This window comes from Eleutherodactylus coqui, chromosome 4 (genome assembly GCF_035609145.1).
Source record: "Eleutherodactylus coqui strain aEleCoq1 chromosome 4, aEleCoq1.hap1, whole genome shotgun sequence".
Classification (NCBI taxonomy): Eukaryota; Metazoa; Chordata; class Amphibia; order Anura; family Eleutherodactylidae; genus Eleutherodactylus; species Eleutherodactylus coqui.
This window is the reverse complement of record NC_089840.1, coordinates 218,276,786-218,301,320: the sequence shown is the minus strand read 5'-3', so window position 1 is coordinate 218,301,320 and position 24,535 is coordinate 218,276,786. Positions and strand designations below refer to the sequence as shown.

General features: G+C 46.9%; 1 protein-coding gene across 1 annotated transcript in view; it reads right to left on the bottom strand.

The window, feature by feature from the left end:
* Nucleotides 1–24,535, bottom strand: part of RNLS (renalase, FAD dependent amine oxidase) — a 162,718-nt gene that overhangs the window by 38,445 nt on the left and 99,738 nt on the right. Inside the window, exon 5 of the mRNA XM_066600764.1 lies at nucleotides 17,734–17,907. Coding sequence (XP_066456861.1) covers nucleotides 17,734–17,907 — 174 coding nt within the window. The remainder of the gene's footprint in view (nucleotides 1–17,733; nucleotides 17,908–24,535) is intronic.

Here is a 24,535-nt window from a genome sequence, read left to right as displayed (position 1 = left end):
CTCACCTCTAGGGAGCGTAGATGCGTGTGAACAGGTTTTTTTTTTCTCGGTCCATTCAAACTCCGCGCCATGGAGCACAAATTTAAAAAAAAAACGTGGAAAGATATCATGGCCGCATAACAGGACTAAATCACACCTATCTGAAGAAGCCCTATGTCAGCTGTTTCTGTACTTTTGACCACCTCATACACCTGGGACATGGTCAGGGAAATCTGATCTCAAGATAGGTGCAGATCCCAAACTTGTATCACATATGGTGTGGTTATGCTATAAAAGTTCCATTTATGGCTTATTCACAGGAGTGTATATCGTCTGCCGTTTTCACAGCCGGCCTATATGCGCTACCATCTGAGCTGTCTTCTCCCTTTCCTCCCTCTTGCCGACTCTCTGCCTCCCTCCTCCCCTCCGGCTGTTTCAATGGGAAGGGGCAGGATGGCTGCATACAAGGAGCGGGAGCTCCGCCCTGCCCTGCCCTCTCCCATGGCAAACAGCTGGTGGGGAGTAAAGAGGCAGAGAGCCGTTAAGGGGGAGAGAAGGGGATAGACCGCTCAGATGGTAGCTAATATAGGCCTGGCCGTGAAAACGGCGTCCGATCTACGCGCCTGTGATTAAGCCCTTAATGTGAGTGTAGAATCTGTACATTAAACCATATCATCATCATAGCCCATCATATAATGGCACATAATTTTATAATCTTTTAAGGATGCAGCAATACCAAATATGTTTTGGGGTTTTTTTTATTTTGCCTTTTTATTCTAAACATGGGAAAAGGGTTTTTTATAAATTTTTAATTCTCTTGATATCTTACAATAATAAAAAAGAAACGTTTTTCATTCATTTCTATTTTTTTTAGACTTCAAAAGGAACTTAAATTTGCAGTCGTTTGATCCCTTATACCATATAGTGCAGTACTTCTTACTAACAAACAAAAACCCTAAGGCTAGTTTCACACGGGCTAGAGCGATATAGGGGCCATAATTCACATCCCGATATCGCACTTTCCACCATGTGAAAGCCCCATGGATGCGAGGCATTTTCATGTAAAAACAGCCTTGCATCTCTACGGGGAATCCCTTCATCCCTGCGGGAATGGAAGGATTCCCCTGCCAGAGATGAGGATCGCGGAGTTCTAATTGCTTTCGAAGGAGCCGGTGCTGCTGCAGCAGTAAGACAGTATCATGTGGCTTTTAGCAATGAACAGCAAGCACATTTGTGTACACTCATATAAGGTAGAGGTAGGCTGTAACGCTCCTCAGTACATAGTACTACCTCCACAACCCGACGCTGGTCCCCCGATTATCTCAAAGGATTGGAAACAGCAAAAACAATGCCGCCTCTGCCTATAGGCTAGTCTTGGTTTTGTAGTTCAGACCCATTCACTTCAATGGAGATAAGCTCCATATAAACCCCATGCATCTTCTTTAAAAGAATTAGCCAAACATTTGCAGGATGAATGGAAGGAAATACCAGCTGAAGTGTATCAGACGTTAGTACAAAGGAGAGTATCTGATGTCATTGGGGCCAAAGTAGGCCCACTAAGGATTAACATATGGAAATAACTACTACTTTTGATTCTTGCTCAGGGGTCCAATTACGTTTTGTGGGAAAGTGTATTTTTAGGATTCTCTTTCCCCCACTGGACAACCCCTTTAACGCAGACGAATCATTGGTCTTTTTTTGTGCTGTATAAGGTGGACATGAATGGATTAAGTGAGTCTAAAAAAAAGAGTTGCTTTGTGTACTGGGAAGACATGAGGTAAATGGGATAACTGAATTTAGTCATCTGGATTATTTTGGCCAAGCATGAAGAAGTTGGCTGCATTGGAGGTTATTGGATAATCCCTTAAAAAGATGAAATTCAAGGAGGAAATAAAATAATTGTAGCCATAACTGCAACAGAAAAACACAGCTGTGAAAAGGGCTCTCCTTTCTGTTAGTTCATCAACAACTGCCTTCCAATTTCCATTCAGACGCTGAACTTGTTGTTTTCATGGAAGATTTACATAAAAAGTACTCTTAATATCCATGGCTGAAGCATAAAATAGCTTTTAGCAAAACATTGCTGAGTTCTAGCCGTTCCTTTCAGTTAAGACTGCAGACAGGAAAGTAACAGATTTTGGTTGTTCCATTAATTTGGTAGTTTTCCTTATTTTTATTGGATCTTTGTTTAAGTTACCGTGTAAGAAAATTGCATCAAAGCGCTATTTATCTCGTGATCTGCTCCCCATTACAGGAATGAAGTCGGTAACTTTCCAGTTCCTCTAATGAAAATTCATTTGTATTCTAGATTTACTTGAAGCTATTAGGCCGGTCTCACACCACCGGATAGGAATTGCGAATTCCGCAAGCGTTTGACCAGCAGTAATACGTGCTTCAATCAAATGCATTGGATTACACAGATCTGCTCACGTTAGCAGGTCAGAATTGCGTAATCCGCTTGCGGAAAATAAAACGCTGAATGTTCTGTTTTACCGCGGATATCCATGACATAGACCCCATTGTGCTCTATGGTTGTGGATATACCCGCAGTCCATATGCAATTACATTGTGTACGGGTTGCGAGTATCCGTGTCATCGCTAAGCGACGGTGCTGGAAATCTAAACAAACAGAAAAAGGTGTACTGCGCATGACCGCCTAAGTGAGTAGGCGGCCATTCGCAGTACATTAAGTCATAGGATCATAGAATGGTAGAGTTGGAAGGGACCTCCAGGGTCATCTGGCCCAACCCCCTCCTCAGTGCAGGATCGCTAGATCATCCCAGACAGATGTCTGTCCAGCTTTGTTTGAACACTTCCACTGAAGGAGAACTCGCCACCTCCCGTGGTAACCTGTTCCACTCATTGATCACCCTCACTGTCAAAAAGTTTTTTTCTAATATCTAATCCGTGTCTTCCCCCTTTCAGTTTCATCCCATTGCTTCCAGTCTTTCCTTGTAAAAATGAGAATAGAGCTGATCCCTCTACACTGTGACAGTCCTTCAGATATTTGTAGACAGCTATTAAGTCTCCTCTCAGCCTTCTTTTTTGCAAGCTAAACATTCCCAGATCCTTTAACCATTCCTCATAGGAGATGATTTGCAGACCACTCACCATCTTGGTAACTCTTCTCTAAACTTGCTCCAGTTTGTCTATGTCTTTTTTAAAGTGGGGTGCCCAGAACTGGACACAGTATTCCAGATGAAGTCTAACTAAGAGTAGAAGGGGATTATTATCTCACGAGATCTAGACTCTATGCTTCTATTAATACATCACATAATTGTGTTTGCCTTTTTGGCTGCTGCATCACATTGTTGACTCATGTTCAGTCTAGTGGCCATACGCAGGGTCATGCCTGGGCTTACTAACGCCTGTGTGAGTGGCCTTAAAGGGGATGATCACTGAAACTTTAAGGCCGGCTTGACACATGAGTAAGCGCATTTATGGGCGCACGTGCATGTTTTACTGTACTTTTTGCATGCGTAAAAAACACGCAAGCATGCTCCAATTCATTGAAATGGCCAATTAGTGTAATTAGTTAAATATGTGCTTCTCTGCTGCAGGAAAATAAAGCATACTGCTTGTTCTTTTGCACAAACAAAATGCGCACACAAAATATGCTTATGTGAATGATCCCGTAGAAATTTTTTGTGTGTAATACACTGCGCAAATACGTTTGTTGAGTGAATAAGCCCTAAGGTCTGTGTCACAAGAACGTATTTGCACAGTGTTGTGCGCACGCAGTACACAGTGAATAGAACCAATTACATTTAATGGGTTCACCTGTATATATTTTGCGCATGCATTTCTGTCCTGCAAAAAATTATGCAGCATGCTCTATTTTTCTGCACATTTGCGCATGGAATAAGCACATATTGAACTAATTGCACTTATCGCCGATTTCAATAAATGAGAGCATGGTTATGTGTTTTTTCGCAAAAAATACAGTAAAACACGTAAATGAGCGCTCAATTACGCAATGCCCATATCACTAATATATAGTGTAGATGTGTTTACACCAATATCACACCTGCCTTATGTTCAGACATAGCGGAAATGCTGCAGATTTTCTGTAGTGAAAAATTTCACGGCAAAACATGCAGCATTTTCATAAGGGTGGCTTCACACGAGTGTGTTTTTGTGCGTGCATACGCACATACAAAAGCACGCTTATATTTGCAACATTGCAGATGGAGCTTCAGCCAATCACAATCAGAGCTACCAACAGGCGGGGATTTTGAATCCCTGGCTGCTGAAAGCTCAGAACTACAGAGCTGGGGACAGCGCCAGAAGTCGCGGCTGAGCCCCAGCAGCTGGAGGCAGGTGAGTATTTATGTTGTTTTTTTTAATTACACTATTTTAAATGGATTTTCAGGGAAGTGCTTATGAAGCCCTTCTCTGAAATCCATTGATGGCTGCCAGGCTCAGCCGCGACTTCTCACGCTGTCTCCGGCTCTATAGCGCTGCTGAGCTATCAGCAACCGGGGATTTAAAATCCCCGCCTGGTGGTAGCTCTAATTGTGATTGTCTGAAGCGCTCAGCCAATCACAATCCGAGCTACCAGCAGGCAGGGATTTTGAATCCCCGGCTGCTGATAGTTCAGAACTACAGAGCCGGGGACAGCGCCAGAAGTAGCGGCTAAGCCCCGGGCAGCTGAAGGTAGGTGCTTTTTTTTATCACTACTTTTATTAGCTTTTCAGGGAAGGGCTTATCTTTAAAGCCCATCCCTGAAAGCCCCTCAGCTGCTGGGGCTAAGCCACGACTCCTCGCGCTGTCCGCGGCTCTGCACTGCTGTGCTGAGCTATCAGCAGCCGGGGATTTAAAATCCCCGCCTGCTGGTAGCTCTGATTGCGATTGGCTGTAGCGCTCAGTCAATCACAATCAGCGCTACCAGCAGGCAGGGATTTTAAATCCTCGGCTGCTGATAGCTCAGAACTAGAAAGCCGGGGACAGCCAGGAGAAGACGCGGCTGAACCTGGCAGCTGAAGGGAGGTAAGTATGTTTTTTTTTTGTGTTTTTACAGTACTTTTACTTGATTTTCAGGGAAGGGCTTATATTTAAAGCCCTTCCCTAAAATAAATTAGCAGCAGAACCCTCTACAGAATCCTCTAGAGAATTGAAGAATTCCTCCGCTGCATATGCCACAGATGTGGCAGATGTAGCAGCAGGGAATTCTTTTAACTAGCGGGGATGAAGGAAACATCTGCCGCATGCAGCCAATGTGTTCTTCATCCCTGCGGGGGTCACGGCAGCGGCGGAGAGGTAAGTATTTTTTTTTACACTAAAATGTTTCTTTTTCAGGGAAGGGCTTATATGTAAAGCCCTTCCATGAAAAACAATGCAGGGGTGCTAGCAGAGCATTGTTTTCAATGGAGCCGCCGGCAGCAGCTGCGGCTCCATTAAAAACACTGCACACAGCTGCATACATGTGCGTTTTTGCTCATACCTAGGTGCGCACAAAAACGCGCTCGTGTGTACACACCTACGTACGCACAAAAATGCGCTCGTGTGAACCCACCCTAAGAGACACATCAGTGTGGAATTTGACTAAAAAATTGTCTGCGTTTCTGCAACTGATTTCGAGAACCACAGAGCTTATCCTCAAATTCCACACTGCGTGACCAGCGGCACTGCGCTCACTAGGGGCTGCCGGGCGCAGGAAGCGCTGATATCTACGTTTCTACCAATTGAGAGTTGTTTCCGGAATTAGTGACCGAACTCTTAAGTAGCCATTTCTGTTAAATAAAGTTGCAAGAAAAATGGCATAAACCTGTGTCAGTGCCTTTATATCGCTTCAACCATCACAACCACTGCTTCTGGGAATTTTTCCACCGTTTCCCCTTAGACAACAATCCTGCCCAAGATAAGGCCCAGGGTTATGAGTGCATCATGCACGCCCGCCTTGCCCATCCGCACACCTGTACGTATACTAACTCAACAATCTATTGAATTTAATGGAAACTGTGTAATGCTTCATTTTTCCTGTGGGGGTGCTGTGGCAAAACTAAACACTTGCTCCCAGATTCCTCCACATGTCACAGCTGATAGTTGAGGGTCTCATTTGATCACCTTGTCATCTGGACACCTTTGTAACATGGCAGACATTACAATTACAAGGAGTACAGAACAAATGAATCATTCTATGGTAGCAATCATAGTCATTTTCAGATCATAGAGAAACCTGTTCTAGAGTAAGGGCTTCTGAGCTGATGTTCTGCTAACCTACTTCCTTGCAATGTTAATTTCCCTTTAAATGCTGACAGGTTACTTCATTCTGCCCATGGCTTTCTTTCCACAGCTTGATAACTTCACACGAGAATATGAACACCCAGGGCAATTAATTTGTCACTAAAGCAAAGCTTTTCCATAGATACAACCTCTAGACACCGTGAGGTAGTTTGATATTTATATACCAATTTAATAAGAATGATGTCACCGTTATATACAGACACCTTAGCTACATGGCGGGAGAGATGCGAGGACTATTCTAAATGATACATTTTAGATACATACTATAAACAGATACATATGAAATATATATGCAGAGCAGAGACATGCAGAAAAGACAGGTACAGGCGGAAAGATGGGGAGCAACCCCAAAAAAACATCTGCTAAGCAGACATCATGTTTGTTCTCAATGCTATTGCAATATATGAAGGGCTGGTTTGTGGGGATGACAGATCAGGCAATCAGACAGGGGTTTCATTTATTGTAGGCCCCCCAATAATGGTGACCCCAGAAGCAAACCATCTCCAAACAGGATTATTTAGGTCTGTATAGTGGTATTATTTGGGAATTGAATTGCAGTATTACTAAGGATATATATGGGCTAATTAAGGGATCAGTATTAGGCTGGCTTTACACGGACATGTTTTCATGCAGATTTGCTGTTTGTGCGCCCGTTCAGATGGCCCGGGCTCTGCTAAACTGCCTGCTCGCTCTCGGCAAGGGAAGGGGGTGGGATGGGGCAGGAGCTAGTGTGCTAAGCTCACGCCCCCTCTCTATCTCTTGTCAGCTGCCAGCAATAGGAGGGGGCGGGATGGGGCGGCAGCTTAGCAACTAGCTCCCACTCTGCCCCCTCCCATTGCAAACAGCCAGCAAGGAGTGGAGAGAAGGAGGGAAGGGGGTGGGAGTTTAGCAGTCATGCTTCGCTCATGTGAAAGAGCCCTTACACACATTTTCTAGCACACACTGTGAACAGCGTAAAAAATAATAAAGAACACTGCCAAAATGTCTGTTTTTTGTTCATCCTGTCTCCCCCAAAAATTATCAAACTATATATTTTACCCCCCAAATGGTACCAATAAAAACTACAGCTTATCCTGTAAAAAAGGAAACTCCATCAATGGAGAGTATGGAGACATAAAAACACATAAAGATAAAAAATTTGGTATCCCCCTAATCATATTGACCTGCAGCATCCAGTTAATGCGTCAGTTATACCGCGGTGAACACCATAAAAATTAAATTAAAAAAAGTATTTCGCATTTTTTTCGAAAACTAAAAAATATAAAAGTCATCCTACAACAATACAAGCAGCCATACAGGAACTTTGATAGAAAAATAAAATGAAGTTCTAGCTCTGGGATGATCAAACGAGAAACAAAATTACCATGATACTAAGGCGTTGGATATTTCAATAAAGCCAGAAGGTTTGCAGACCCTCCAACTTGTTTCAGAAGTCAATTGAGTCAAAGCATCTGTAATGAGAACGCATCTGTAAAATGTAAAAAGTAGCCATAGAGTGTAGCTGCACTTTGGAGGAACTCAGGATAATATAATACAGAATCACACGTATGCAAATTAATAATAGCCAACAAGCTATTTAGGCCACAATAAAGAGCGGTGAATAGTTTGTCGACAGTCTCAAGAGACAATTTGCACTGCAGCTGCCCTTTGCCAGCTGTACCATAGGCTTGAGGAATTCTAATAGTCATCCCCTGTACTTCAGAACTGGTGGAAACTTATTCTCCATGTACATATACATCAGTGGTATAATTAAGGCTTTTACTAAATCTAAAGGACAAGGTGTTATCATCATGTGACAACCTACTGTATTTTTCGGACTATAAGATGCACCCAGGTTTACACAATAGAAAATAGGATAAAAATATTTCATACTAACCAAAACATTCCTAAAGAAGTAGAAGGTTTAGTTTTAAGTGGACTTTAGAGATGAGCGAACGCGTTCGTCCGAGCTTGATATTCGTGCGAATATTAGGGTGTTCGGGATGTTCGTTATTCGTAACGAACACCATGCGGTGTTCTGGTTACTTTCACTTCCTTCCCTGAGACGTTAGCGCGCTTTTCTGGCCAATTGAAAGACAGGGAAGGCATTACAACTTCCCCCTGCAACGTTTAAGCCCTATACCACCCCCCTGCTGTGAGTGGCTGGCGAGATCAGGTGTTCGCCTAATATAAAAGTCGGCCCCTCCCGCGGCTCGCCTCAGATGCGGTGTGAGTTAGATGAGGGACAGTGCTGTTTATACCGGAGCTGCTGTAGGGAAAGAATTGGTAGTTAGTGTAGGCTTCAAGACCCCCCAAAGGTCCTTATTAGGGCCACTGATAGCTGTGTGTTGGCTGCTGTTAGCAGTGCCATTTTTTTTTTCTCAAAATCGGCTCTGCAGAGCGTTGCACCTGGCATTAGGGACAGAAGTGCTGCATAGGCAGGGAGAGTGTTAGGAGTGAGTGTAGCCTTCAAGAACCTCAACGGTCCTTTCTAGGGCCATATTTATCCGTGTGCAGTACTGTTCAGGCTGCTGTTAGCTGTGCTGCATTTTTTTTGGGCTTCTCAAAATCGCCTCTGCAGAGCATTCCACCCTCCATTGATACTGCAGGGAAAGAATTGTATAGGCAGGGCCACAACACAGTTATTATTCATTGAATATACGCAGTGCTGCCTTTTGGTGGAAAAACAAGTGGAAACAAATCTATTTGTCCAGCCTGTGTCCGTCCTTACGGGCGGTGGACACGTGTGAGCTGCGTGAAAAACATTGCTAAATCATACGCACCCAGCTACGCTTTACTGCTGGCTTTGCCATTTGCTTTCCTTAATTGGGAAAAAAAATTCCTGCTCTGCCAGAGTTATAATAACTCTGCTACCCTCACGTTCTGTGACACATAAGCAGGGACACAGCACAGTTATTAAACTTCTCATGTTCATTGAATATACGCAGTGCTGCCTTTTGGTGGGAAAAAACTGAAAACAAATCTATTTGTCCAGCCTGTGTCCGTCCTTACGGGCGGTGGACACGTGTGAGCTGCGTGAAAAACATTGCTAAATCATACGCACCCAGCTACGCTTTACTGCTGGCTTCGCCATTTGCTTTCCTTAATTGGGAAAAAAAATTCCTGCTCTGCCAGAGTTATAATAACTCTGCTACCCTCACGTTCTGTGACACATAAGCAGGGACACAGCACAGTTATTAAACTTCTCATGTTCATTGAATATACGCAGTGCTGCCTTTTGGTGGGAAAAAACTGAAAACAAATCTATTTGTCCAGCCTCTGTCCGTCCTAACGCCTGTGGACACGTGTGAGCTGCGTGAAAAACATTGCTAAATCATACGCACCCAGCTACGCTTTACTGCTGGCTTCGCCATTTGCTTTCCTTAATTGGGAAAAAAAATTCCTGCTCTGCCAGAGTTATAATAACTCTGCTACCCTCACGTTCTGTGACACATAAGCAGGGACACAGCACAGTTATTAAACTTAGATTATTCATTCACTAGAGGCAGTGGGGCCTTTCGTTTTCCAAAAAGGGCAAAAATTATATTTGGCCTGCAGTCTTGCGCCAATTTATTTCCTGCCTGTGAAATCAAATCACTGGTAATACAGCATGCTGAGGGGTAGGGGTAGGCCTAGAGGACGTGGACGCGGCCGAGGACGCGGAGGGCCAAGTCAGGGTGTGGGCACAGGCCGAGCTCCTGATCCCGGTGTGTCGCAGCCGACTGCTGCGTGATTAGGAGAGAGGCACGTTTCTGGCGTCCCCACATTCATCGCCCAATTAATGGGTTCACGCGGGAGACGGTTATTAGAAAATGAGCAGTGTGAGCAGGTCCTGTCCTGGATGGCAGAAAGTGCTTCGAGCAACCTATCGTCAACACGCAGTTCTGCGCCGTCCACTGCTGCAAATCCGAATCCTCTGTCTGCTGCTCCTCCTTCCTCCCAGCCTCCCCACTCCACACCTGCTCAGGAGCGGGAACACTCCCAGGAACTGTTCTCGGGCCCCTGCTCAGATTGGGCAGCAGCGGTTCCTCTCCCACCAGAGGAGTTTATCGTGACTGATGCCCAACCATTCGAAAGTTCCCGGGGTCCGGGGGATGAGGCTGGGGACTTCCGCCAACTGTCTCAACAACTTTCTGTGGGTGAGGAGGACGATGACGATCATACACAGTTGTCTTGCAGTGAGGTAGTAGTAAGGGCAGTAAGTCCGAGGGAGCAGCGCACAGAGGATTCGGAGGAAGAGCAGCAGGACGATGAGGTGACTGACCCCACCTGGTGTGCAACGCTTACTCAGGAGGACAGGTCTTCAGAGGGGGAGTCAAGGGCATCAGCAGGGCAGGTTGCAAGAGGCAGTGCGGTGGCCAGGGGTAGAGGCAGGGGTAGAGGCAGGGCCAGACCGAATAATCCACCAAGTGTTTCCCAAAGCGCCCCCTCGCGCCATGCCACCCTGCAGAGGCCGAGGTGCTCTAAGGTCTGGCAGTTTTTCACAGAGACGCCTGACGACCGACGAACAGTGGTGTGCAACCTTTGTTGCGCAAAGCTCAGCCGGGGAGCCAACACCAACAGCCTCACCACCACCACCATGCGCAGACATATGATGGCCAAGCACCCCACAAGGTGGGACGAAGGCCGTTCAGCGCCTCCGGTTTGCACCCCTGCCTCTCCCCCTGTGCCCCAACCTGCCACTGAGATGCAACCCCCCTCTCAGGACACAGGCACTACCGCCTCATGGCCTGCACCCACACCCTCATCTCCGCTGTCCTCGGCCCCATCCAGCAGTGTAGTTCAGCGCACCGTCCAGCCGTCGCTTGCGCAAGTGTTCGAGCGCAAGCGCAAGTACGCCGCCACGCACCCGCACGCTCAAACGTTAACCGTCCGCATCGCAAAATTCATCAGCCTTGAGATGCTGCCGTATAGGGTTGTGGAAACGGAGTCCTTCAAAAGTATCATGGAGGCGGCGGCCCCGCGCTACTCAGTTCCCAGTCGCCACTACTTTTCCCGATGTGCCGTCCCAGCCCTGCACGACCACGTCTCCCGCAACATTGTACGCGCCCTCACCAACGCGGTTACTGCCACGGTCCACTTAACTACGGACACGTGGACAAGCACAGGCGGGCAGGGCCACTACATCTCCCTGACGGCACATTGGGTGAATTTAGTGGAGGCTGGGACAGAGTCAGAGCCTGGGACCGCTCACGTCCTACCCACCCCCAGAATTGCGGGCCCCAGCTCGGTGCTGGTATCTGCGGAGGTGTATGCTTCCTCCACTAAAGCACCCTCCTCCTCCTCCTCCTCCTCCTCTGTCTCGCAATCAAGATGTGTTAGCAGCAGCATGTCGCCAGCAGTCGGTGTCGCGCGGTGTGGCAGCACAGCGGTGGGCAAGCGTCAGCAGGCCGTGCTGAAACTACTCAGCTTAGGCGATAAGAGGCACACGGCCCACGAACTGCTGCAGGGTCTGACAGAGCAGACCGACCGCTGGCTTGCGCCGCTGAGCCTCCAACCGGGCATGGTCGTGTGTGACAACGGCCGTAACCTGGTGGCGGCTCTGCAGCTCGGCAGCCTCACGCACGTGCCATGCCTGGCCCACGTCTTTAATTTGGTGGTTCAGCGCTTTCTGAAAAGCTACCCACGCTTGTCAGACCTGCTCGTAAAGGCGCGCCGGCTCTGCGCACATTTCCGCAAGTCCCACACGGACGCTGCCACCCTGCGCACCCTGCAACATCACTTTAAGCTGCCAGTGCACCGACTGCTGTGCGACGTGCCCACATGGTGGAACTCTACGCTCCACATGTTGGCCAGGCTCTATGAACAACGGAGAGCTATAGTCGAATACCAACTCCAACATGGGCGGCGCAGTGGGAGTCAGCCTCCTCAATTCCTTTCAGAAGAGTGGGCCTGGTTGGCAGACATCTGCCATGTCCTTGGTAATTTTGAGGAGTCTACCCAGGTGGTGAGCGGCGATGCTACAATCATTAGCGTCACCATTCCTCTGCTATGCATCTTGAGAAATTCCCTGCAAACCATAAAGGCAGCTGCTTTGCGCTCGGAAACGGGGGTGGGGGAAGACAGTATGCCGCTGGATAGTCAGGGCACCCTCCTGTCTATTTCTCAGCGCGTACAGGAGGAGGAGGAGGAGCATGAGGAGGATGAGGAGGAGGGGGAAGAGACAGCTTGGGCCGCTGCTGACGGTACACCGGCTGATTGCCTGTCATCCTTTCAGCGTGTATGGCCTGAGGAGGAGGAGGAGGAGGAGGAGGAGGAGGAGGAGGATCCTGAAAGTGATCTTCCTAGTGAGGACAGCCATGTGTTGCGTACAGGTACCCTGGCACACATGGCTGACTTCATGTTAGGATGCCTTTCTCGTGACCCTCGCGTTGCACGCATTCTGGCCACGACGGATTACTGGGTGTACACACTGCTCGATCCACGGTATAAGGAGAACCTGCCCACTCTGATTCCCGAAGAGGAAAGGGGTTCGAGAGTGTTGCTATACCACAGGACCCTTGCGGACAAGCTGATGGTAAAATTCCCAGCCGACAGCGCTAGTGGCAGAAGGCGCAGTACCGAGGGCAAGGTAGCAGGGGATGTGCGTAGATCGAGCAGCATGTACATCCCAGGCAGTGCAACAGTCTTTAAGGGCCTGGCCAGCTTTATGGCTCCCCACCAAGACTGTGTCACCGCTCCCCAGTCACGGCTGAGTCGGCGGGAGCACTGTAAAAGGATGGTGAGGGAGTACGTAGCGGATCGCACGACCATCCTTGGTGACGCCTCTGCCCCCTACAACTACTGGGTGTCGAAGCTGGACACGTGGCCTGAACTAGCCCTGTATGCCCTGGAGGTGCTTGCTTGTCCTGCGGCTAGCGTCTTGTCGGAAAGGGTGTTTAGTGCGGCTGGGGGAATCATCACAGATAAGCGTAGCCGCTTGTCAACCGACAGTGCCGACAGGCTAACACTCATCAAGATGAACAAAGGCTGGATTTCCCCAGACTTCTGTTCTCCACCAGCGGACAGCAGCGATACGTAAGCAATACGTAGGCTGCACCCGCGGATGGAAGCTACGTTCTCTCTCACCATCCAAAACGGGGACATTTCTGCTTCATCAATCTGTGTCTAATATTCCTCCTCCTCCTCCTGCTCCTCCTCCTGAAACCTCACGTAATCACGCTGAACGGGCAATTTTTCTTAGGGCCACAAGGCTCAGTCAAATAATTTTTCTGAACAATTTTTATAAGTTTCAATGCGCTTAAAAGCATTGGAACTTTAACTTGAACCAATTTTTCGTTACACTGGGCTGCCTCCAGGCCTAGTTACCACTTAAGCCACATTAACCAAAGCGATTAATGGGTTTCACCTGCCCTCTTGGCTGGCCATGGCCAATTTTTTGGATGTACATTAGTACTGTTGATACAGCAATTTTTGTGGGCCCTCGCCTACAGTGTAATCAAATTAATTTTTAACCCACCTGCATTACAGCTGACGTTACCTCAGCTGTGTTGGGCAATGCAATGGGATATTTCTGTGTACCGCCGCTGGCTTCCTGGCACCCACCCAGGCAGTGGGTCCACAGGGAGTTTAACCTACATGTGTCCACTTGTAAAGAACCCCAGTCTGACTGGGGCATGCAGTGTGGGCCGAAGCCCACCTGTATTACGCACGACATTACTACCTCAGCTGTGTTGGGCAATGCAATGGGATATTTTTATGTACCGCCGGTGGGTTCCAGGGAGCCACCCATGCTGTAGGTGCACACGGAGTTTTTAATACATCTGTACACTTCTAAAGAACCCCAGTCTGACTGGGGCATGCAGTGTGGGCCGAAGCCCACCTGTATTACGCACGACATTACTACCTCAGCTGTGTTGGGCAATGCAATGGGATATTTCTGTGTACCGCCGCTGGCTTCCTGGCACCCACCCAGGCAGTGGGTCCACAGGGAATTATAAATGCATCTGTTTCCACTTATAAAGAAACCCAGTCTGACTGGGGCATGCAGTGTGGGCCGAAACCCACCTGCATTAACCCTTTCCAGTCCACTGTGTGACCTGTGAAGACATTAGGGTTTTAAGGCTGTACAGCTCCGTTGTTGGTAGACGTCCGTCGGGGTTCTCTTACTGTATATTGCCAGCCTCTCTGCTGTCGGAGCCTATCCTACGTGTCAGCTCATGCAGTACTGGCTTTAGCCAGCATATAGCGCCGTTGTATAACGGCAGAAAAAGAGTAAGCCCCCTAGGAAAACCATATACAAATTGGATTGGAAAGGGTTAAGCACAACATTACTACCTCAGCTGTGTTGGGCAATGCAATGGGATATTTCTATGTACCGCCGGTGGCTTCCTGGCACCCACCCATGCTGTAGGTGCACACGGAGTTTTTACTACATCTGTACACTTCTAAAGAACCCCAGTCTGACTGGGGCATGCAGTGTGGGCCGAAGCCCACCTGCATTAAGCACGACATTACTACCTCAGCTGTGTTGGGCAATGCAATGGGATATTTCTGTGTACCGCCGGTGGGTTCCAGGGAGCCACCCATGCTGTGGGTCGACAGGGACTTCACAATAGGGAGTTGTACCTGCCTGTGTCTATGAATTAAAAAGCCCGGTCTGACTGGGGCATGCAGACACCTTGACAGAATGAATAGTGTGTGGCACATAGGTTCCCCATTGCTATGCCCACGTGTGCAGCTCCTGATGGCGGTGGCACAGGATTCTATTTCTCATTGCTTCTGTACAGCATTGTGGGCTATCGCTCCGCCACTTTTAAAGAGGGTCGCTGCCTAGCCGTGCCAACCTCTGCAGTGTGTGCCTGCGGTCCCTCTCCCTCTACTACCTCAGCTGTGTTGGGCAATGCAATGGGATATCCCCATTGCTATGCCCACGTGTGCAGCTCCTGATGGCGGTGGCACAGGATTCTATTTCTCATTGCTTCTGTACAGCATTGTGGGCTATCGCTCCGCCACTTTTAAAGAGGGTCGCTGCCTAGCCGTGCCAACCTCTGCAGTGTGTGCCTGCGGTCCCTCTCCCTCTACTACCTCAGCTGTGTTGGGCAATGCAATGGGATATTTCTATGTACCGCCGGTGGCTTCCTGGCACCCACCCATGCTGTAGGTGCACACGGAGTTTTTACTACATCTGTACACTTCTAAAGAACCCCAGTCTGACTGGGGCATGCAGTGTGGGCCGAAGCCCACCTGCATTAAGCACGACATTACTACCTCAGCTGTGTTGGGCAATGCAATGGGATATTTCTGTGTACCGCCGGTGGGTTCCAGGGAGCCACCCATGCTGTGGGTCGACAGGGACTTCACAATAGGGAGTTGTACCTGCCTGTGTCTATGAATTAAAAAGCCCGGTCTGACTGGGGCATGCAGACACCTTGACAGAATGAATAGTGTGTGGCACATAGGTTCCCCATTGCTATGCCCACGTGTGCAGCTCCTGATGGCGGTGGCACAGGATTCTATTTCTCATTGCTTCTGTACAGCATTGTGGGCTATCGCTCCGCCACTTTTAAAGAGGGTCGCTGCCTAGCCGTGCCAACCTCTGCAGTGTGTGCCTGCGGTCCCTCGTCATGGCAGACGCACTTCTAAATAGACATGAGCGTGGTGTGGCATGAGGGCAGCTGAAGGCTGCCCAGGGACACTTTGGTGTGCGCTGTGGGGGGGAGGGGGGGCGGTTGGTCAGCATGTAACCCAGGAGAAGTGTCAGTGGAGTGTCATGCAGGCAGTGATTGTGCTTTGTTGGAGGTAGTGTGGTGCTTAGCAAAGGTATGCCATGCTAATGAGGGCTTTTCAGAAGTAAAAGTTGTTGGGAGGGGGGGGGGCCCACTCTTGCCGGTATTGTGGCTTAATAGTGGGACCTGTGAACTTGAGATGCAGCCCAACATGTAGCCCCTCGCCTGCCCTATCCGTCACTGTGTCATTCCCATCACTTTCCTGAATTGCCCAGATTTTCACACATGAAAACCTTAGCGAGCATCGGCGAAATACAAAAATGTTCTGGTCGCCCATTGACTTCAATGGGGTTCGTTGTTCGAAACGAACCCTCGAGCATCACGGGAAGTTCGTTACGAATAACGAACACCCGAACATTTTGGTGTTCGCTCATCTCTAGTGGACTTGTATGGCCGCAGAGGCCCTAATAGTAATCATGCTCCTACTCAGTGGTCCTAAAATAATCATTAATAATCATGCCCCCTCTCAATGCCCGTAGTAGTAAAACATTGCCCCCCAGTAGTAATAGTGGCCCTCATATAATGACAGCTGATCCCAGCAGTCCTAGAAGTAAAAGTGCCCCCTAGTGGTCCCAATAGTAATAGTGGTTCTCAGTGGTAATTGGACCTCCCAGTAGTAATAGTTGCCCAAAGTGGTAACAGAGACCCCAGTACCTCTGGTGGGGCAGCAACCCCGCAGGATACTTTACCTTTCCTGCATAGCTCTGGTCCGGGTGCTGCTGACTATCACAGGTTCTGACCTCTAACACTTCCTCCCAGCATTTGCATTACTGCACTTCCTGCATACATAGAGCAGACACCGGGAGGATGTGGCGAAGGTCACATCCTGTGATACTTAGCGGCACCTGGACTGGAGCTACGCAGGGAAGGTAAAGTATTTGCTGGTGGTGTTACAAAAATGGTATGATCAAGGAAAAATATCTACCGAAAGGTATCCCGTGAAAGTAAAAATATAGGTCAATGACAGGGGTAGGTGGAGGATGTCAGGAATCATTCTGTTGACCAAGTGGTGCACTATCAAGCAAAACCATCACCTGGTCAGATGAATCCAAATGTCTGATACACCATGCTGATGGGAAGCTCAAAATTTGGCACAGGCAGCATGAATCGATAAACCCTCCCTGTTGGGTGTCAACAGTCCAGGATTGTGGAGGTGAAGTATTCGTGTAGGGAATGTTTTCCTGGCACACCCTGGCACCTCTGATACCTGTGGATGAACGCCATGTTGCAGTTCTGAAGGCCAAAGTAGGTTCAACATACTACTAGATGGGTGTCTATAATAGAGTGGCCATTCAATGCAGATAACATACTAGATAGCATATTGTAATGTGCATTGCACACCATAGCAAGATGTTATTGGTATGCATATACAGCAGTTGTATAGAGGATATGACTTGATGTATAGAGGATATGACTTGATGTATAGAGGATATGACTTGATGTGTCTATCTGAGGCAATATGACCATAGCAGCAATACTTCCATAATAAAGCAGTATCTGCTTAGCTATATCCCCACTCTGTATGAGCAGTATATTCCTCCCACCCCACCAATGCATCGACAAGCTATTAGATTCCAAAACGAATCCCTCTATCAGATGTATGGATAGTTCCCTTGAAATGAAAGGGAGTAGAAATAGTATCCAGAATAAAGATGGTGACAATGTACATATGTCAGCAGAGGTTTATAGCTACATTCACCATATGTTCTCTTCACAGCAGCAGTACTCATTTAAACAACATATCAGATGATCCCCACCCTCTATTGTCCATGTGTTTAAGAGGAATAATGGAACCACTGACCTACATTGCGTTTCTTATTATCAATGGAGATGAAGCGTATGCAAGGATTATCATTGATGTACTTTGCTGCCCAGGGGACATCAATCCGTGTGCCAGTTTCATAAAAGAGTCCCAAAGCATAGCGGGAGGAGTAGCTCACAGTTTCCAGTTGCCGCCTTTGGCTTTCCTTAATTACTGCAAGACAAAAAAAAAATGAAATAAATGAGAATCTGCAATATTCAACACTTTTCTGGCTTGCAGACTATATTTCTCATCATCTGTAGCCATTAATCTTTGGTAGCAGAAATCAGAAACAATTAGTAACGCATCTTACGCTCTATAGACACACGCACAGAATTCAATAGAACAGTCCCTTATTTGGTTTACCACCATCAGAATTTAGGAGGGGAGTACAACATGAAAAATAGCAAAAATGGCTGAAAAGTAATAAAAGAAAAAGGTATCAGAATTATTTGATCGATGTTTGAACAAAACTAGATAAGTTATTGCATTGTAGAATAGGGTGCCTAAGGCCGCCTTCACACGGGCAGATTCCAATTGCGGAATTCAGAAGAAGGATCCGGCATGCATTGAAAGGCATGTAAAATCTCTCACACTTGTGGATACGAATTGTGTATTCTGCGAGCAGAGGAAAGATCGCAGCATGCTCTATTTTGCTGCGGACTCCAAGTGGACAGCCTCCATTGGAGGGCGTCCAACCCGCAGCCCATATGCAATTTACATTGCGCATTGGCCACGGGTACACCCTTTGTAGTATTTAACAGTGAAACAATTAAAGGGGTTGTCCCGCGAAAGCAAGTGGGGTTCAGCACTTCTGTATGGCCATATTAATGCACTTTGTAATGTACATCATGCATTAATTATGAGCCATACAGAAGTTATTCACTTACCTGTTCCGTTGCTAGCGTCCTCGTCTCCATGGAGCCGTCTAATTTCAGCGTCTAATTGCCTGATTAGACGCGCTTGCGCAGTCCGGTCTTCTCCCTTCTGAATGGGGCCGCTCGTGCCGGAGAGCTGCTCCTCGTAGCTCCGCCCCGTCACGTGTGCCGATTCCAGCCAATCAGGAGGCTGGAATCGGCAATGGAACACACAGAGCCCACGGTGCACCATGGGAGAAGACCTGCGGTCCACCGTGGGTGAAGATCCCGGCGGCCATCTTCGCAAGGTAAGTAAGAAGTCACCGGAGCGCGGGGATTTGGGTAAGTACTATCCAGTTTTTTTTTTTAAACCCCTGCATCGGGTTTGTCTCGCGCCGAACGGGGGGGCTATTGAAAAAAAAAAAAAAACGTTTCGGCGCGGGACAACCCCTTTAACAAAGTTACATAACAGGTGTTATAGATCTGGAAGTTTTATCACAAGTAAGATCCACCCTAGGAGAAAGCAATTGCTACACTCTATAAGCTATAACAATTTAACATTGCCCTATAGAACCAAAACAACATAGGTTATCTTTGAATATTCCTTCGAATTTGTTATTCAAAAGGTAAATAAATCGGACCTCTCAATCTAGTAATATGGCCTCTGTTATTTGGTACCCTGTGCTTCTTGGTGAGTACTCTCCATAACACAACAGGATGGATCAGGGGCGTAACTAAAGGCTCTGGGGCCCTGATACAAAACGTGAGCTGGGGCCTCCCCTCTATCTGTATCTGTACCCGTACCCATACCTAAACCATGCTGCACAGAGACATAACTTGAAGCGTCTGGGCCCCAATGCAAAACCTGTAACAGGGCCCCCAACTATAATGCTTTATTCATAGTACTGGGCTACCTATATGGAGAATAAAGGCCTTATGGGCTCCCCAAGGCTTCTGGGCCCGGGTGCAACCGCATCCCCTGCACCCTCTATAGTACGCCTCTGGGATGGATGCTGGCAGCAAAAGTCCTGAGCTCAAAATATTGGTGTTTGACAACCCCAAGGTTAAAGTTCAGTCCTAGCTGCTCTTGAGTATACGCACTGTACTCCTGTCTTAGAGACCGGTCTCTGATTACTATTGTTAAGTTTGTCCACAGCTCAGTAATCAAAGTTTGCCAATGCTTCACTTGCTATCGTTTGTGCCCAAGCTAAACTGGATTCATTACAAAAGACAACTTGGTTCTGCTCCATAGCAGACCAGTTTTGTCATTCACAGCACCACTTGAAAAGGAAGCGACGGTTGGTGGGTGTCAAAGGAAGTACACATAATGGATGCTGTGAGACCAAATGTCCTACAGCCAAGTGCCGGAAAATGATTCCAACCGACACAGAGGTAATGATGGTGCCACCTGTCTCTGGATGGTGGACAACAAAACAGTTGGAGCTGCTCGTGCTTGTCGGACAATCAGACGATACTCTCTACTGGTGGTTGATCGAAGATGTCCTGAGCCCGGTCGCCTAGTGTGCCCTCACATATCCACTGGTCCTAACAGCCTGGTCAGAACGGCCAGATGGCAGGCAATCCACAGTCTCATATTCCAATAATGTGCCTCGTCTCAAACTCTGTTAACTGGGTGAAATCCCTTGGATTGCGTCGTAGAGGTGTCTAGTGGTCAACAAGCTCTACACAGGCGGAAAAAGAGGTCCAATTAGCATGTGGGAGCTTTTTGAGGTACCTTTTACACAGAACGGAATATTCCGCAACAGCGTTGCAGAATATGCCGTCCCTGAATTCTGTAGCAAAATCCATACTGCTAACTCTAGATTTTGATGCAGAATTGTTGGCAAAATTGTGCTATTTTCAATTCTCGACCAAAATCCACACATAAGCAGTGCTAATTTTGTGAGTGAATATTCCACAGGGGAGCAAATTCCGCATCGCCGCTGTGGAATATTCCATTCTGTGTGAAAGATCCCTTATAGGCCAAGGGTGGAACCACTTTTAGGGCCTCCGATGACAAGACCGTTCATCTAATCACACCACAACTCTCATCATTTGCATATCTGCGTGAGATGTAACCGCATGCCGCGTTTTGCAGCAAAAAAAAAAAAATTCTTTCTAGGTGCTTGATTTTTTTTTACAAAGAGTGTAATTAAGAAACGCTTACATAGCAATTCTCTAATTATGTTCTCTAAATTATATGCTCTTACGGGCAGAATCTTATCCTCTTTTGTTTTACTTTTTATTTATTTGTTACGTTATTTGTCGTCTTGTTTGTTTGGCACTATATAAAGGTTGTCGTTACCATGATTATTAGCATTATGTTCCCTTCGGTCACAGGAGAGATCTGATAACCTGGAAGTCCAAGGGGAAATTCCAAATCTCCAGCAGATTTTAGAGCAGATTCTATCACCGCTGAATCATATAAGTCATTCTGTTGCTGTTCAAGGGAAGATAAAGACTGCAATAACACTGAAAATACGACACTGTATGTTATTTCCTTAAAGGGGTTGTCCCGCGAAAGCAAGTGGGGTTATACACTTCTGTATGGCCATATTAATGCACTTTGTAATGTACATTGTGCATTAATTATGAGCCAAACAGAAGTTATTCACTTACCTGCTCCGTTGCTGGCGTCCCCGTCTCCATGGTGCCGTCTAATTTCAGCGTCTAATCTCCCGATTAGACGCGCTTGCGCAGTCCGGTCTTCTCCCTTCTGAATGGGGCCGCTCGTGCCGGAGAGCTGGTCCTCGTAGCACCGCCACGTCACGTGTGCCGATTCCAGACAATCAGGAGGCTGGAATCGGCAATGGAACGCACAGAGCCCACGGTGCACCATGGGAGAAGACCTGCGGTCCACCGTGGGTGAAGATCCCGGCGGCCATCTTCGCAAGGTAAGTAAGAAGTCACCGGAGCGCGGGGATTCGGGTAAGTACTATCCGGTTTTTTTTTTAAAACCCCTGCATCGGGTTTGTCTCGCGCCAAACGGGGGGACTATTGAAAAAAAAAAAAAAAACGTTTCGGCGCGGGACAACCCCTTTAAGTTGCCCTTAATACAATCTAATTAATCCCTTCCCAACATTTGACGCACAAGTACGTCACAGTGTTGGAAGGGGAGCATGGAGTGGTCTTCAGAGTCAAGCCTGCGCCATATGTGGTCGGTGCCAGCTATGTTGCACTTCTGACACCCACCTGCAGCAGCTGGGATTAGAGACCAATGCAGAATGTACAGAGCTGTCGGCTTCCAGCAACAAAGTAGCTATATACATTAGAATCCCACGCCGAGAACAGTTGGTCGGCATGGATCCCAGACAGCGATCACCTGCCGCTCAATTATCGATGACCAATTCTGAGGATAGGTCATCGGTGTTAGAAGGGGGACAACCACAGCCCCTTCATGGGGAGCCTTAAACTGCAAATTAGGACACTTTGTAGAATACTTAGATGGGTGGGGGGAAAACTTTTGGCACTATGGTGGTAGATGTTTGCTATCTTGGTGGCAGCAATCTTGGATTCAGTCCAAGAAACATCAATGCAAAGAGGTAATGGATAAATGATTTAGGGGAAGAATTCCATCAGCCATTGACAGGTGCAGTCCTTTTTTCAATATCTACAACCATTTTTGAGTTATAGATGATGTCATGTTGAGTATTAATAAAGTTGTTATGTTAAATTATGTGGCATGGAAAAAAAAATGTGTGTTTTTTTTTTAGGTACCAGGAGATGCAGTTAACAATCCAGGACCGAACTGAGATCATTCTGATGATTGGTAACAGAAGTTCACGTGTGGTGGTCGGGGCTTTCAATCAAGAACCCCCAGAAAAACCGCCACTAAGTGCACAAACTGTCAGGAAACTGATTCAGAAGTTCAGGGAAATTGGTATTGTCCAGTGAAAACTGAGAACTGGTCTACCTTTGAATCATATATCCCATGACTCCCTTTCCATTGAAGTTTCTTGGACTAAATCCAAGATAGCCAACGGGCACCACCATAGTGCCTGTTGGCCATCTACAAAATTTCCTACCTGTATCTCTTTTCAATCAGAAGATATTCTGGATGGCCCTGACTTTTGAATTACGTTATAGTTTTCCCCAGCCAATACATTATATTACATAAAGCAATAAAACCTACAATACTATAAGGTACAGAAGAAGCAATTGTTAACAAGACTGGTGCACGATGATAACTCGATTGATAGCACTGTGGTACATTGTAGTTAAGTTATAATGCATTAAACGTCAAGCTAATGTTTTCTTTATGTGTACTAACATGGACAATAAACCACTATTTAGGTAAGAATTAGAGATGAGCGAGTGTACTCACTAAGGCAAACTACTCGAGCGAGTAGTGCCTTATGCGAATACCTGCCCGCTCGTCTCAAAAGATTCGGATGCCGGTGGGGGAGAGCAGTGAGTTGCGGGAGTGAGCAGTGGGGAGCGGGGAGGGGGGGAGAGAGAGAGACATCTCCCCTCCGTTCCTCCCCGCTCTCCCCTGCCGCTCCCCGCCCGCACCCGAATCTTTTGAGACGACGGGCAGGTACTCGCATAAGGCACTACTCGCTCGAGTAGTTTGCCTTAGCGAGTACGCTCACTCATCTCTAGTAAGAATGCATAATTTTAAAAAGGAACTCCACATTTTGACTCTATACTAGCGCTATACAATACTGTTGTTCATTTCTTGCTTTCATTCTCAGCCTGACATTAGGACTCTGCCATGTTACATACTGTCCTCACGCCAGCGGACACGTCATTGCCTCCCACAACATCAGTACACTCGTTGATACATGGTGTGCTGTTGTCAACATTCCCATAACATGATGGATTCCGGGTTGTCCTGCCCTTGCCCTCATCCAAACAGAGAACATGCAAACAAACAGCAGATGAGGAATGAAAACAAAAAGTTACTTTAATTCGAGGACACCTTAAAAACTGCCAACTGCAAAGAATAGCAATATTTCGAGCCAAAGTAGCCTAATCTTCAAAACCGTCTTTATCACAGTTCACCTATTCCAACTAAAGAATGTACAGTATGGAAAGCAACACAATATTCCCCACCTTATTAATCAGCTGTAGACCTACAATCCCTCCCAATCTCTATTCTGCACAGAGAAATTTAATGGGCGACTTTGCAATCACCACAGCCTACATCCGTAGGCTCCAACACAAGTTCTGTGGTTGGGTATGAAATTTCGGATGTCCTATTGACCAGGAACCTATAGTGTTATGGCGGCAAGGTTATAATAAATTAAATCTCTGTGCTATGGGATTAGAATATGTCTGGAAGCAATGACTGGGAACTGATACTTAGAAGTAGAAAATATATTCAAATGATCTAGAAAATACTACGGAAGGGAGAGTTTTGTGGTGGGTGTTATTCTTTATACCCCATTAGCAGTGGATTTGTCTCTCCTTTCCCACACACAAAGTGCAATCAATCATTCGGTAGCGTTATGAAAAACATGTGCAAGAGAAGAAAAGAAAAATATTATAATGGAGCCAACACTTTCTGGCTAACGAAAGCAGTCGTTCACCCTCAGTAGGGTTTTTGGATTGGTTGTTGTTGTGAATCAAGAGTTTATTTGGTCGGCGTCCAGAAAAGCTTCTAGAATAAAGCAGGCTTCACAGGCACTGCGGTTTAAAGTACACTTGTCATTTTTAGAGATTTTGTGAGTTTCACCAAAATTAATCAGTTTATTAAGAACAGAATGAACCTTTTTATTGATTCAGGAGTCACGATGCTTACCTCCATTGTGTTAGCTATACGTGCAGTATCTCTTTGCTTGGAACTTTGTCTAACCTGGAGACCTTTGAGATTTATTCCTATCCTTAACCTTATACAACCTTATACAAAACATACTCTAAAATTCCATATGTTTTCTCTGGGAAAATACATGTCTGGGAAAACTTTGCAATAAATGTCCTTAAACTCACAGCAGAGATACAAT